This window comes from Lytechinus variegatus, chromosome 7 (genome assembly GCF_018143015.1).
Source record: "Lytechinus variegatus isolate NC3 chromosome 7, Lvar_3.0, whole genome shotgun sequence".
Classification (NCBI taxonomy): Eukaryota; Metazoa; Echinodermata; class Echinoidea; order Temnopleuroida; family Toxopneustidae; genus Lytechinus; species Lytechinus variegatus.
Genome location: NC_054746.1, coordinates 16,495,053 through 16,511,106, shown reverse-complemented (window position 1 = coordinate 16,511,106; position 16,054 = coordinate 16,495,053). Strand labels below are relative to the sequence as shown.

Here is a 16,054-nt window from a genome sequence, read left to right as displayed (position 1 = left end):
TATCAGCTATCTTCACATCAAGTCCCATGCACCCAAAGGACCATACTGTTTCATTACTAAATTACATGTTTATTAGATATCTTATTGACACAAGACACTGGGGAAAAAAGTCATTATTATTGTTTTTTTTTACTTATTTGCATTGTTTGACTTGCAGCAATTACTATAGTCGCTAATCAACAAACTAGAATGCTGTGATTGACTATTATTCTCCAAGCATTGCTACTGTGATATAAAGTCCATATACTTCTCATCACAATAAAAACATTCTTTTGCTTGCAGAATACTGAATATCAGAAAAGAATCAACATTATCATAATGGATGTCGAAATTCTCTTCCATCATTTTGCATTAATATTTGTGTACTAGAAACTGGAGAAAGGAGAAGGAATAAAAGTGAGCGGTACGCTTAATTGCATAGCAGCTGGTAATTTGATAACTAGCGTACAATTGGTGGCTCCCTATTATTAGAACCGATTCATAAGCAGTCAGGCAAATGCAGCGCGGTAGAATACAAAAGACACTTTCGATCCTCCTATATAACAGCATGTGTAATATGAAGACTGTAAAAAACAACATTAAAAAAGATTCAAATATGCTGAAAATACCTCTGCATGCTGAAGACAGCATGCAAGTAAGCCAAGAATCTTTGATCTAATCATAAAACCCTTGATCTCATTAATTACATGTGAATTTAAAATTGAATAATAACTTGAAAACTGCATCCAAATGTGTAAAGAATGGAATACATTTCTTTTCTTTCTTTTTTTAACGACCACTGATAAATCAAATTTCCGGATCACAATAGAGAAAAAAAAAATTTCAGTACATAGCCTTTTCATGCATCATTTCTCAGGGCAGTGTCTTGCTCTTTTTATAAAAGATTAGAAGAATGAAAAAAAAACACCCATCAACTGAATTGAGGTTCGGCTTGACAGTATTTTCAGGATAAATTGTCTCATTTAAGATCCATACTTTGACATCAATATCTTTTCCTGACATGTCCAACACGCACAAGTAAAGAGAAAACGAAGCTTTTAGCCCCAATCCAGACTTTCCAAAGGTAATCTATCTTCAGCAAAAGAGACAGAAATTGATGGGCTTTTGGCATTGCCCGGTGAAAACAAAACAAAAAAAAAGGTAGAAGAATACTCCAAGGCAAGGAGGCCCAGAGAGCCTCGTGGCAAAGTATGTGAGGGGTCAACTCAAACAAGCTGCACGTTTCGCGTCCCAGTCAAACTGCGCTATGAACCTCTTGCTATGAATTATTAGCCGATATATATGTCAATGTTGGGCTCCACTAATGGATTAGGAATTATCCTGATGAATGCCAACATTTAATCATGCCAGTAGTTCCCCTAGAAGCGCTCCTAACGCTGAATTCACCATGACCATCTCTCATTACAGTTGAAAGCCAATCAAACCTTTTATTATAACCAAACTACATCTATCGCTTCATAGTAGTAATGCTAAAAAATAAAAAGGTCCCTTTTTTTCCGAGAAAACTACCAGGTACAATCGATTTTTGAAATATTGCACCACAATACAATGTTCCACAAAACATTGATATATACAGTGTGTCCCAGAAAAAATAAACTGAGAATTTTCAATTATCAATATCATAACACAAAAACCCAGAGGAGAGCTAAAAATGAAATTGACAAAATGGAAGACCAGATTTTGATGAAATTCTCAGTGTGTTTGCTATCTAAATTTTATTCTTTTACCAGTAGTTAGATATCATTATTTCCACTTTCAACTAGGAGAGCATCCCTTTGAAAGGGTTACTTTAGGGTTAGTTTCTACATTTGCAGGCGAGTCTATCCCCCCCCCCCCCCCCCCCGTGTATCTTTGCCCCTGTGATACCATCACGTTAACTAGGTAGTGATATTCAAAACTCAGTATGCATTTTCAGTGAAGTGAAAACTTTGAAATAAACAATCCAATCCAAGTGAAATAAATGCATCAAAACTGAAACAACCCTTCAAAATGACTTTACAATCCAAACTATTTCTGATCATTTTATATGCATCTCATAAAATGTGATTGTTTTCAGCATAATGCATGACAGGGTAATAAAAAGAAAACTATAAAACACTGTATTTCTACTTCTTGACTATTTTATTGTTGATATCCTGGTCATCTCTCAGTAAAAATAATTGAATGAGTGACTTTTCAAAACCAAATGAGTCTAGACATATGCATAATCTATTCCTCCAATTAAACCATGTGTGGATAAATGCAGGATTTTCCAAAGGGGGGGGACATTTTCCCGAGGAAAAATTTGAAGAGCAAAAAAAAAGTTTTGAACAATAAAATAAGGGGGGAGCCAAACTTCTGTTTTAATGGTATTTTTAAATTAAAAATATCAATTGTGCCTCTCAAAGGGGGGGGGCATGGTCTGGCTTTGCCCCCCACTGGATCCGCCAGTGGATGAATGTAATATAGGTAGCGTGGCTCTTCAGAATTCACAATTTAACTACTATCCCACCCCCTTTCATTTTGTCAATATTTGTGTACATTTTCAGTTCTAATAATAATAAATAAAAATAAACAGTTCTTGTATAGCGCAAATCACAATTATGAATAATGTCTATATGCGCTTCCAAAGGACTTGGATATTATTACCCCAGCTGTAGCTGTTCAAGAATTAATCCCTATCTACTTTGACCCGTCTCAAAATTACAACATAATAATTGGGTGATTTCAAGTCCAGTGTTGGCCTTGGTGTTGGTGTTGAACTTTGGATTGCTTCCCCTAGCTCCAAAACTTATTCAGATTTTGTAAAACTGATCCAGATCACATTATTGACTTCTCAACAACTAATGAGTGACTATTCGGGACCATCTTCATGTTATGTTTGGTGTTAAAATTGACCTAACACCAACACCAAAAGGTTAACACTGAACTTGAAATCAATCAATTTTCAGCAGAAATGTTAACATACTTCATTACTTCATTGGCTACATCAATGTACTCCTGATACACTCTAAATTCCAAAGATGTAAAATAAATTCAGAACGACCGTGAGTAGCGATCAGCCGAATATAGATTTCGGTTTAAATCTTGCGGATTTAGATTAAAAGCTTTAAGATTTTGAGATCTAAAAGTTAATCTTTAAGATTTTTTTTAATTCAATATTCGGCTGGTTATATTCTCATCCGATCCAAATAAATCCTTAAAATTTAGAGCGTACTGGAGCAAACAGAAGAGACTCACCAAATGAAATCTTGACAATGAGAACAGAATGTTGGTTGGCGCAGAAAGGTGGACATGAATTTGTGGCCATTGACCTGGTGAACCCGTCTCCTGACGGCTCCTCGTCTTTTGTGCACCGCATTTTCACGCACCCGAAATACTTTTTCCTTCGGCGGTTCTGTGTCGAACAAAAGGGTGAAAACATTGTGAAATGATTATTATGCAGATAATTCAAAGGTTGCTTTTTACAGGAATTACTAATGAAATATAAGGAAGCATTTGATTTGTTTGCATTGAAAGAAAGGTCATTGATTCCAATCACCAGGCAATATTTGTCATGGGCGTCAAATATCAAGTCATGGAAAATTCACCCCAAAAATGCGTTTGATAGTAGTAAAACGGTGTAAATCTACAACAACTACAAACCTTGAACCCCAGCTAATATTCATAACAAATCATAACATGATAATACCTACAATGTATCATCATCATCATCACCATCATCATCATCATCATCATCATCATCATCATCATCATCATCACCACCATCATCATCATCAAAATCATCACAATCTTCATCATCATCATCATCAATTTTTGCAATTAACATTCACCATCATCATCGATAACAACTATGTCATGCCATCATGGACAATGGTCTACAATGAAATTGGATTTCACAACAGCTGGAACCATGCTTCATGTTTTGACTTGGGCTTCTATAATTTTCATAAATTTTGAGGTAGGTTTACATTGTAACGTAAGACTCTACGTAGTGTAGAGGGCAACTGTTTGCTTAAATAAAATGAAACAGAACCTCTTGTTTGCACCATGCACTACGGATGTGTACTTATAGAGTGTTATTCCACAGATCATGAAAGTATAATTCTTAATAAGATCCTGGAGAATTTATTTTTGAAAAAAAAAATCATATAGGATCTAAGGTATTCAGTTCTGGTTGGTTGGTCTAAATTCCCAGAGGTGTATGACAAAAGACAAAAAATCCTTACTTATTTTGAAGGCTCATTTGATAGAAAAGGGTAATCTGAGTAAAAGATTCTAGTTTTAAAAGTGCACATTGTAATTTGAATATACAAATAATATTAATATGGGTGATAAAATGACAAATATAACAGATGCTATTAAAGCTCATGATAAGTTTCATTTTGTGTCTTTCTTTTTCTTGCAATCAAGAGTCAATATATCCATAAGAATGGCACATAACTTCACTGTAAACTTTGGGTGTTAAAACTGATATGGGCAATTCCATAAAATATGTACGTCCGACCCCCTATATGTGGGACCTTAATGAAACTTTCTGTCTCTGATTTCTGGTTCTTTTGAAAGTCTGTAATGCTCCCAAATGACCATGACTTGGTCAGTTTATGAAGTGAAGTAATACTTGAAAAAAATGGGGGTCGGACATACAAAAAAGTTGATTATTTCATGGAATCCCCCAGTGGTCCCTAGAGGACCACACCTTAAAATGTAGAAATTTAACCGTATATAAAGATTGAAAGACCATAAGCTCTCGTTCTCACTACAATCCCACAAACTAGTTTCCTGGGAACCAAATCAGGAAACCAATTTGGAAGCTAGCTTTGCAAGCATTCCCATTTGATACCTGAAAGTTCGGAAAGCGGATTTCAAATCCACTTCCTGGCCGCTACATGGAAAGTGGTCTTTTCGCTATGGATACGCTCTCCGTTTCGCGCAAAATTCAAAACTGTAGCGTAGGAATTCTACACACAGCTTGTGCGAAGATCGCTTCACAAAGAACAGTTTAATGAGGCAAAGCGATCTTCGAAACTACATTGTGAGGTGGTTTGCTGAACCAGTTTTGAAGATCGCTTCCAAGACCACTTTGACCATTCTCATTACACATTAAACTAGTTTCCACTAAACTACTTTTTAGGGCGGTAATGAGAATGGGGTCTAACACTAAAGAGTGTTTGAATAACAACTGTATGTGTTGTAATAACACCTTGGGGTGTTAAACTAACATTAAATATAAAACTGAATGTAAAACGACCAATTTAAATCCTCAATATACACTGGTTAGTGGTTAGCACCAATATTCTTGTGTTTACACCTCAAGAGGTGAGCACCCCCCCCCCCCCAATTATAAGTATGTTCCTAGCTATCTACAGGTCATACTGAGTTTTTTTTTTTTTAAGTTCAAAGAAGTTCTTCAAAATAATGAATTAAATTAAACAGGCTTCCCAACACACAGAGTAGAAGCCAAGGGTCTTGCAGCTCAACATAATTCAAATATAAGACGATCAGGGAAAATTCTCCTAAAACTCTATATCCAACAAACTACACATCAATCACAGGTATACATCTTGATCCCCAATTTAGATTCATAAATGCTTCCAGTCAAATAAACAGGTGCTTCATGTGACAAAGATAAATGACAAATTTAAAGAAAAAGTAGAAGATGGGTTGTTTTCATATTATGTATGAACAATATTTTCCATGCAAAAGTGAAGATGAATATTGTGACAATTCATCATTGCATAGTAGATATATGCATTATTTCACTGAGGTGCTAACATTTGATTTGGGTGAATAAAATTAGTATTCTGTACCACCAAACCAGGGATTAGCCTGACCAAACTTAGTAACTTTTCATTAAAATTAGTGTTTTTTTCCTCAAACAATCCTATTTTCATCATTTCATCACCCAGTATCATGGAACACAAATGCACAATTAAATGTATTTTGCTCCGACTATACTACATTCTAGATCCATTCAGCATTTGTGTGCATGTTTACAAAATAACTGCATGCATTATGTACATGGAATTAGTTATTTTGCTCCTATTTTCTTTTGGCTTTTTTCAGATCTGAGTTAAAATTTATGCCCTTTCATTCTTTTGCATTCCGGTCATCATCTTTACAACAAATATTAATCATTTGTAATATTTGACAGCTCTGATTTCAGTCTGAATATAAATATTCATACTCACATATTTCCATAACTGTAAATTAGGCCATTTTCCTTATTTTTTTAAATTAAAACTAATGCAACAAATTCAAGGCAACAAAATGAGGGCTGACAGGATCTACTAATATGGTCCCCTAAGTCTGCGCACACGTGTATCTGCTCGATTCAAGTAAAAGAAGATACACGACAACCACAAAATTTACACATGCAATACATAAAAATATATTCATTGAAAATCTTACTCAAAATGCTGGAAAAACAGTGAATTTGGGGCATTTCATGTGACCACCAGTCAAATGCAGCCTTTCTCATCAAAATCCCTGAATCAAGTGTAAAGTGAATGGGTGCGCACACATGGGCACCATTTTTTGTTCAATCTGAAAATGACTGGCCGAGTACAGTACTAATAAGAATATAAGGACATAAATCAACTGAATTTTTGTTTATGAAATTTCAACAACAAAAAAATCATGATTTAAATTTTTAGGTCCGCAGATAAGGGGGCCCCCTTCATACACAGTACTTAGTAATAGATTGAAGAAGGAAAAAAGAGAGGGAAAAATCAGGGGAAAATGCAAAGTCAGAATAAGATGACATGAATCACAAACTGCAAATTGTAATTTTTAAAATATTTCTTGAACAAATATAAAAAAGGAATAAAATTAAAAATGCAACACATTCATGACAAAAACTGAGGGCCGACAATGATCTACTACACGGTATTTATTAATAGGTTGAAGAAGAAAAGAGTAAGAGAAAGAAGTAGAGAATATAATCAGTACAAGATGTATTGTCAGAACGACATGTGAAATCTGAATAAGATGTGAAAACATTTCAGAAACACAAATGAGAGTGTCCAGACATTGTGGAAGGGTGTTTACAAATGAGCACGCTTTTATGCTTTAAAAAAATTCAGTCTGTGCTCATGAGATGTTGCTCTCAAACAGCTTGAGCAGAGCATATAATGTAAGAACACACAGATTCCATACACCACTACGTTACATCCCCTCATACAACCGAGTCTACAATACACTCGGCAGAAACATAGTATACTGGCAGAGCACATCTTTCATGCTTGGGGAATAGAACCAAATGTATGTGAATTAATAAATCTCTGGCAAGCCGATGGAAAGATGCTTGCCCTTTGGGAGGGGAGCTCTAATATTCATTGGTCTCGTCTGTGTCCATAATGAAATTTATGATTAGCTCCTGCTCCCAGAAGCCAGGAAGATCTGTGCTATAAACCCAATGAAAGAGCTTGAGATGAAAGATTTATAAGAAAAAGTTTGAAAGAATTGTAGAAATCGGATGGATGGAACAAGGTGTGAGGAGAGTTGGGTCAGAGGACAGAAGGGGGCGGGGGTGCGTTAGCTCCATGATCAAAGTATCTGGGAGGGGGGCAATGACTTTGGTTACCAAATTCATATCCACAAAGAAGGGTAGAGCAACCAAGAAAAAAATCATAAGTTTCATTGGCATTATAGGAGGGGCAGACATGTATTTCAGGGGTAGGCCTACTGTTTCATTTCAATGTACTTGAAATGGAATAAAAGAGGCCAAAAGACAGAGAGGGGCAGAAAGAAAAGAGATCACAGAAATACAGAGAAATGAATCACATTAAAAATGTGAAAGGGAAATGGAACTTTCAAGCAATGTATACCTACTTACAGGGGTTACATATATGTCACAGAGCTGTTCATAAAGTAAAAACAAGTGGAACGCCTCTGGCAGTCCTGCCTGTATTACGTGATTCAATATAGCAGCAGTGCTGACTTTGAAAATGACTATAAAATAACTATTACAAAAACACACCATTCATATAATAATAAAGATATGTTCATTGACCCTAAATTACATTTGACCTTAATCATGTGACCTAAGACTTGTGCAAGATGATCAAAGATACTTGATTACCCCTATGTCCGCATTTCATAAACTATATCCATAAACTTTTTATGATGGCAATTCAACAACTATCCCCGAACATGGCCAAAGCTCATTGACCTTAAATGACATTTGACCTTGGTCATGTGACCTGAAACTCAGGCAGGATGTTCAGTAAAACTTGATTACACTTATGTCCACGTTTTATGAACTAGGTCCATATACTTTTTTGAGTTATGATGCCATTTCAAAAACTTAACCATAGGTTAAGATTTCAATGTTGACGTCGCCAATAGTCTCGCTCTGCTATGCAGACAAGACAACAATATGGCAAGCCAATTTTTCTGTGAATAATCATCAATTACGTGAGCTTTAAGCGAGATATATCTTGATCAATATCTTTACTAACATTGAAACAATTTTAAGTCAATTGTATATTACAGCTTTATGACACAACCCTTTAAGAATTTAAATGGCAGCATGGTCAGGGCTCACGCACACCAGTGAACCAGTCAAGATTTGATCATGGGTCTAGGTCCATGGTTTGACTCAGCCCTAGTTCAAGCTTACAACTCTGTCACTAGAGACTTTTAGGAGTAGTGAACAAGAACGTTGTAGCAGTCCTCTGATCGCTCGAGTCAACGTCGTCATCTGCCCTCGTTCACGACGGATCGGATGACTTTAGATTTCACTTGACTTGTACGTGTACGTACGTCCACTTAAAACAGCGCGATAACCAGCGGGTCATGACACGCTGCCCGACCCGGAAGATTTGGGCGTACCATCGCCTGGCGACCCGGTCGGGTGATGCGAAGGTGCAACTTGTGCACACTTGCCCTTTCACTTGCTTTGATTCCTTTTTACGCGAGTTAGGATATATATCGATATAAATTTTGTAGATCAGAAAGCAATTTCAAATATGATAAACATAATGCATCGTACAACTTACATTAATTTTGTGAAAAAGTAACTGAAAACTGTGTTTTAAAAGGGAAAGGTTGAACTTCATGCTGAGCTTGAGCGGTTAAATGACGTCACTCACGTGCACGTCGACTATGATTTAGGAGAACCGCAAAATGGATGTGGTGAGGTTCTCGATTCTGATAGTGGACGTGTGAGGACCTGAGGCATATGGAACGCTAAAAAATGACGTCATCTCGTACCAGTTGACTATGTCGACGTGCATTTCTAAAAGTGCTCATTGACACTTCTATCTTACATCTCTTCACTCTTTCAGCAACAGATCTTACCATACTCTCTTCATTCCCATCATTTCCAAATAAAATAAAAAACAGACTGGCTTCAATACTTTTTCAATCTCTTCTTCCACATCTTTGAAACAAAGACCCTCCTATTACATGAACCATTACCTCAGTTAGCCAATTCAAATTTAACATCTGAAAAAAAAACACCTAAATATAATCTTGCTTGATACCTGAAAGAAAACTTTGCATCCTATCAAAAAGGCACTATAATCATTTATATAAATTATAACAAAGAAAATGTGAACCATAGGTTGCATATTAATCATACTTTTGGGATTTACATGTAACCCCATCTCCAACCAAAACGTTATCAAATTATCTGTGATCCATGCTACTTCTACAATATCAAATATTAACAAAAAGAAAAGAAAAACCTGACATTTATATTAATGATGTCTTTAGGCCTAAGGTGCTATGGGACAAAAATTGTGAATGACGTCAAACACACAGGCTCACTTCCTTCATATATGTGATCCAATCAATAACTTACAAAAAACTATTTTCAGCAGTTTCTATCACTTAGTCGATTTCATTAATACCACAAGGTTTTAATGTTAATTTGGAATAGGCTTGAGACATAACATTTTTTTCTTGACCACTTGTGCCTGCCAATGATTTTTTGGCACAGACTGGGTGAAATGGAACAAAGAAATGTACAAGAAATTCAGTGTTATAAAAAAAACTATGAAATTTAACCATCCAAAAAAAACTAAATTTACTTTATCTAACATCTACATTGAAACTCTCACATATTAAATTTCAAAGCTTTACATCTCATCTTTCATTTGGGTATATCCCCCACCATTATGACAATTAGTTTGTATGTATGCCCTACATGTAAAACAGTCATGATGCTAATTTCATTCATTCATATTCAAAACAGAAATATTCCCTCCAATAGCAGTATATACACAAATCTAAAAGTAAATAAATGAACACCAGAAACATATCAAAATTACCACATATAAGTATTACAAGAAAATATTGAAAAACATGTATTGCAATACAACATGAAAAGGAATTAGCAAAATAGATTACCCTTCATAAACTAAAGACAGAGAGTGAGAAACAAGTAAATTGAAATATGGCTGAAAACAAAAATAAAATGTAAGATGGAGGATGGACGAGACCAGAAGAAGAAGTTAAAAGGAGATGTGAAAGGTGAAAGATAAAAAAAATACATAAATTTGTCCTATTGGAAAACTTTGGTAATTTTATATTGAAATTTGTTTTGAAGGGGTGCCAAAAACATCTGCAAATTTTCTCTTTTATATTCTTAAAAAACACTCAGGCAAGCAACAGGCTGAACATTTGCTTTTGTGTCAAATGATTTGTAAATTTGGGAACATATGCATACAATGTTCATGGTACCCTAGAGTACAAATAGAAAGGACAGACTATGCAACTGGCTTTGAAGTTAATTGTAAACTTCAAAAATATAATATATAATGGTATAAATATAAAATTGGTTGTATTTAATCCTCTAATGGTTGTATATTATCGCCAATCACCCATGTTCAGCAGTATCAATCTCTAGTGCTGATACATCACACATCTGCATTCTTATGCCAATCACAATCTATCACCACTTGTGACATTTCATGGGCAGAAATCCCAGGGGGGACATGTGCCCCTACTCAAAATAGTAGGGGGGACACAATATCAAATGTCCCCCTACTATTTTTGGTCTTTTATGATGGCAAGAAATACATCATTCAAAATCAAAATAAAACATATATTTTGGGACGAAATGACCTTACTTTTGGGATGATATCCTTACTTCTTTTTTTTTATTGTCAAATTTCAAATTTAATTTTGTCTTTTGTTTTTTTATTTGGGTTGATACCCTTTTTTCTGCTTGTCAAATTTCCAACCCCTTGTCCCCCTACCTTTTGGGAGAGATTTCCACCCCTGCAACATTTGTGCTATATAGATAACATGTCACGATAACATCAGGGCCCAGTCGTACAAAGAGTTACCATTGATTCGATCAACCTCAACTATATGGAAATCCATCATTGTCATAATTTTTTTCTACAGGAAATTTATACAATGTCCTATGTGAACAAAGAGAAGCAGAGAGAATTTTCAACAAACTGATGAATGTACAAATATACATTATTATATCTAGATAATATTTTGATCAAACATGCATGTTAGATATTGATGTTGCTGGCTTTCCATAGTTGTGGTTGATCGGATGAATCGCAACTCTTTGTAAGACAGGGCCCTGAATGATGTTGATCACCGATGGTTGTAAACGGGCAGCGCTTTGATTGTACATGTACATTCAGTATCATTTGTATTGGATGTAACACCACGTCAACATGGACAATGTGCATTGGCTCACATCAATTGTCACATTGCTGTCCATAAGGAATATAAAACAGAAGATCGCTTGTGATGATAAATGTGTGAATGATATCTTACTGATCACCACTGGTGGTTGATGACATTATTATACATCGTGAGTAGTGATAACGTCTGAAAACATGTCTTGTCAATGAAAATAATTAATTGCTAAAACATGCTCCAATTTCAGATCAATTGTTTCAGCTATTTCAAATATTCCATCCTTTATACACCCAACCCAAGAAAAGAGAACATTCTACTGAATGTACCAGAAATATCTAAAATGGACAATTATTTCAATTAAACACAATGATGAAAACAAACTTAAACAATTATAAGCACTATTATCTATTAACTATTTAACAAGTACGTACATGTATAAATTATCTATTTGTTACTAACAAAATTGCATTGCATTTCTTTCAATATATTCTCACACAAATTCATTAAGTCATGATAATGTTATTTCCAGCCCATCTACTCATTGGTGTCCCTCTATAAAGCATTAATGACCTTATAAAATCCCCCCACGCACATGAGATCCACTTGGGATAACTGAATTACAGAACTATTGATATAGGTATGAAATTGCATTGAGAGGCATAAACCAATTGCAAAGTGTAGAGAAATTGATGTTGGAGCCAGTCAAGCTTGCTGCAAGCAGAAAGGCATTGACAGTGTGATGTACCAAGTATATAGAGAGAGTCATACGTTATACACAGTCTTCAAGATGATTGAGGTGGACAGATACCCCTTACGGATTGTCATGCACATTGCTCCATGCGAAATGCAAGCTTCTCTGATAACCCATACTGATTCATATGCCTTGTATAAAAGTGGAAATTTCAAGATTCTGGTCACACTTTGATGGTCAATCACTTTAAATCAATTAAACCTTGGAATTTTATATAAAGTTAAGAAGGGAAATTGAGAAAAAGAAACAAGATTCAATGGAACGGAAAGGATAATGTAGGGAGTGGAAATTATATTTTTGTGCAATTCACGGAGGGGGGGGGGGCACTCGACCAAAAAAGTGGTAGGGGTGTGCTGCAGGCGAGACAAAAAATGGGGGCCTTGGAGCGGGGTTATTGATGCAGCTAGCGCAGCCTCCGCCGGGTGCGCTCGCGGCGATGGTCAGACAGAGCTCTGCGGCCGCTTTTCACCAAATTGCAGCTCATTGTAGCAGATCAATGCGACCGGAATGGCGTAACGAAATATATGCGAAGCTTTGGAGCTGATTTCTTTCTTCTTTTTCTCAATACGACAAAAATACTATGCCTTGGAACAGAAATTTGAGAGTAAAAATTGGGGGTCCCCTCCGCGGCACATACCCACTATGCATTATATATTGAGTTCCCCCCCCCCCCCCGGGTGCAATTCTAAACAGTTATATCCATGTCTTCACCAATGAGAATGCTGGTGATGTCACATCCCAGCTCTTTCTTTTATATTTCATTATATGAAATCATATTCAAACTTCGTCCTCCAAGATTGAAAAAATTGAACTGACTATTGATTTAAAGAAAATCTATTTCAGTGAGACATTTCTACAAACAAAATATTGTTTGATATGATGATAAAGATGACGAAGATGTTGCCTGATTATGATGATGATGTTGATGAAATGATTGTAATGATGAGATAGTTGTGATGATAATGACAAGATTATAGTGATGATAATGGTGATGATGATGATATGATTGTGATAATAATAAGATTGTGATGGGATGTAATGAGTACGATGATCATGATGATGATGATGACTGTTATGGTGATGGGATGATTGTGATGATGAGAAGATTGTGAATTTGAGCAGGAGAACGATGACGATGATAGCAATGATGATGCTGACACATCCAAAACCGATCCTCTGTTGGAAATTGACTCTCCTAAGCTCAAACATTGTGTATGGGTTTAAATTATTCAAGCCTCAAGCGAGCCCTCAATGCACTGCAATGCATCAGTGGACTCTGTTTGAAGTGGCCCACAAGTAGAGGACCCAGTAGCACTTGTTAACAGTCAAATTCATGGCAATGTTTTCAAAATACACAGACCTGGTTTACCATGCTCACGTCACATATGCCTCATGGGGATACATGATCCAGAAATAATTCTATTTCAATCCATGCTAACCTCTGCTAATTCAAAACTGATCATTTTTTCTCTTGTTTTATAATCATAGATCTGTAGGGGTTAATTAATCACATAAAGCTGTTTTTTAAATGAATGTACACCTAGTCACTCTTACTTCCAAAATCCATTCTCTTTCTTTTCCATCAGCATCAACCCCTAGATTTTAATATAATTTTTGTACAGCACTCTTCTACAGGTGAGGATTCCCTCCTTCCACCCTTAAATCAAGTGGCATCATGAGTCACAAAAATTGAGGGGGCCAGATAGGAGTATCAGGCAAAATTTATAAAAAGTTGCGAGTTTGTGACACTTTTATTTAGACAAGTGGAGCGCCTCTGGCAGTCTCACCTGCATTGCGCAACGCAATATAGCAGCAGTGCAGACTTTGAAAACTACTACAAAATAATTATTCACAAAAAACACCATTCATATAATGATACAATACTACGTTCATTGACCCTAAATGACATTTGACCTTGATCATGTGACCAAATATTGTCAGTGATACTTGATTCCTCCTATGTCCACATTTCATAAACTATGTCCATAAATGTTGAAAGTTATGATGACAATCTAAGAATCACCTGCAACATGGCCAAAGTTCATTGACCTTAAATGATCTTTGGTCATATGACCTAAAACTCGCACAGGATGTTCATTGACACTTGATTACTTTTATGTCCAAGTTTTATGAATTAGATCCATAAACTCTCAAAGTTATGATGGTAATTATTAACAAATACCCCCAACTTGGCTAAAGTTCATTGACCCTAAATGACCTTTGAACTTGGTCATGTGACTTGAAACTCAGGCAGGATGTTCAGTAATATTTTATTACCCTTATGGCCAAGTTTCATGAACTAGGTCCATATACTGTCATTTGAAAAACTTAACCTTAAGATTTGATGATGACTTTGCTGTTGGAAAAACTCACCTATAGTCTCACTCTGCTATGCAGGTGAGACAAAAATCCTATTTTGTGATAGATTTTTACATAATATTCAGAAAATGATATGTCTCACCCTTCTCTTTCCTTTTCTCTTTTTTATTCTTGGTCATGAAAATAGGGGTGGAGGCAGGGGGGGGGGAAGCGCCTCCAAAGGCCCACACCTGCCCAACCCCCCCCACCCCATCCGTATGTCAGTGGCAGAGCTTAAATCACATGGTATCCTATGAAAACTGCACACATGGGAATTTGTAAACTGAAATATTACAAATACCATAACTTAAGATCAGACTCTCGTGAGTCAACTGTAATAACATAATATTCATATTAATATTGATTTTATTTTCCTTTCTGATTTGTCTTTATCTTCTTCTCCTTCCATGGATTACATGGCAATGCTCAAAGCATCAAGTTCTGTAAGCATGCCTGATGATTCTACATGGATGACATTTGGCATTTGAGGCTGAATGTGAGGAGGGGAGGGAGAGAAGGCACGACTATGGGCTCAGTGCTAAATGTAATGGTGAATGTATTGAAAGCATTCGGGCAGTACCATCACTGCTTAGCATATCAATGCTTGGCACTGAAAAAAAACCTGATTATCCATTCTCCCAACCTAGATCCATTTTATGGGACCTATTTTTCATACTTAGTATTTGATTTCTTTGTTCTTTGAATCAATGCATTATATCTTTCAAAATGTATTCAAGACGTTTGTTAAACAATATGTCTGAATGTTTGAAGTATGTTATTGAATGTCAACAGAGACATGAGGGAATAGTGCTGTCAGTTGATTTTTGTAAGCAACCATGGTAACAGGTCCTATGACATTTGCTCTGGCAACAATTGCTTTGCTACACATTCCACATATTCATCAAATGACTGAACTTCAACCCTGGATTTAACACTACACCCTGCCCTACACCTAACCAGAAATCTTTAACCCTACTGCAACCCTAGCCCTAACCCTACACCTTAGACAAAATTTGCAGGAGCAAATGTTGTGTCACCTGTAAAACAGTTTGAATTTGGTAGATGAAGATGGAATTCTTCACAGATACTATTTATTGAATATTAGGAAAATTGTTTAGTCTTACAAGTTGCCCTGCACATCATGCAGTTCCCACACTGTAATAATAGTGGTGTTTAAACTGACACCAGTTGGTGTTAATAGAGGACCACACCCTGAGGTGTTAAAATTACACCCTAGAGATTGAAGATGACACCAAAGAGTGTAAATGTAACAACTAAATGTGTTGAAATAACACCTAAAGGTGTTAAACTAACACTGTCAATTTAACAATGGTGTAAAATAACTGGTGTGGT

General features: G+C 36.0%; 1 protein-coding gene across 3 annotated transcripts in view; it reads right to left on the bottom strand.

Moving 5' to 3' along the window:
* LOC121418570 (calcium-independent protein kinase C-like) overlaps positions 1-16,054 on the bottom strand; it is an 83,800-nt gene that overhangs the window by 30,545 nt on the left and 37,201 nt on the right. For all 3 annotated transcript variants that reach the window (XM_041612505.1, XM_041612504.1, XM_041612503.1), the window contains exon 3: positions 3,220-3,376. In XM_041612505.1, the coding sequence (XP_041468439.1) occupies positions 3,220-3,376 (157 nt within the window). The remainder of the gene's footprint in view (positions 1-3,219; positions 3,377-16,054) is intronic.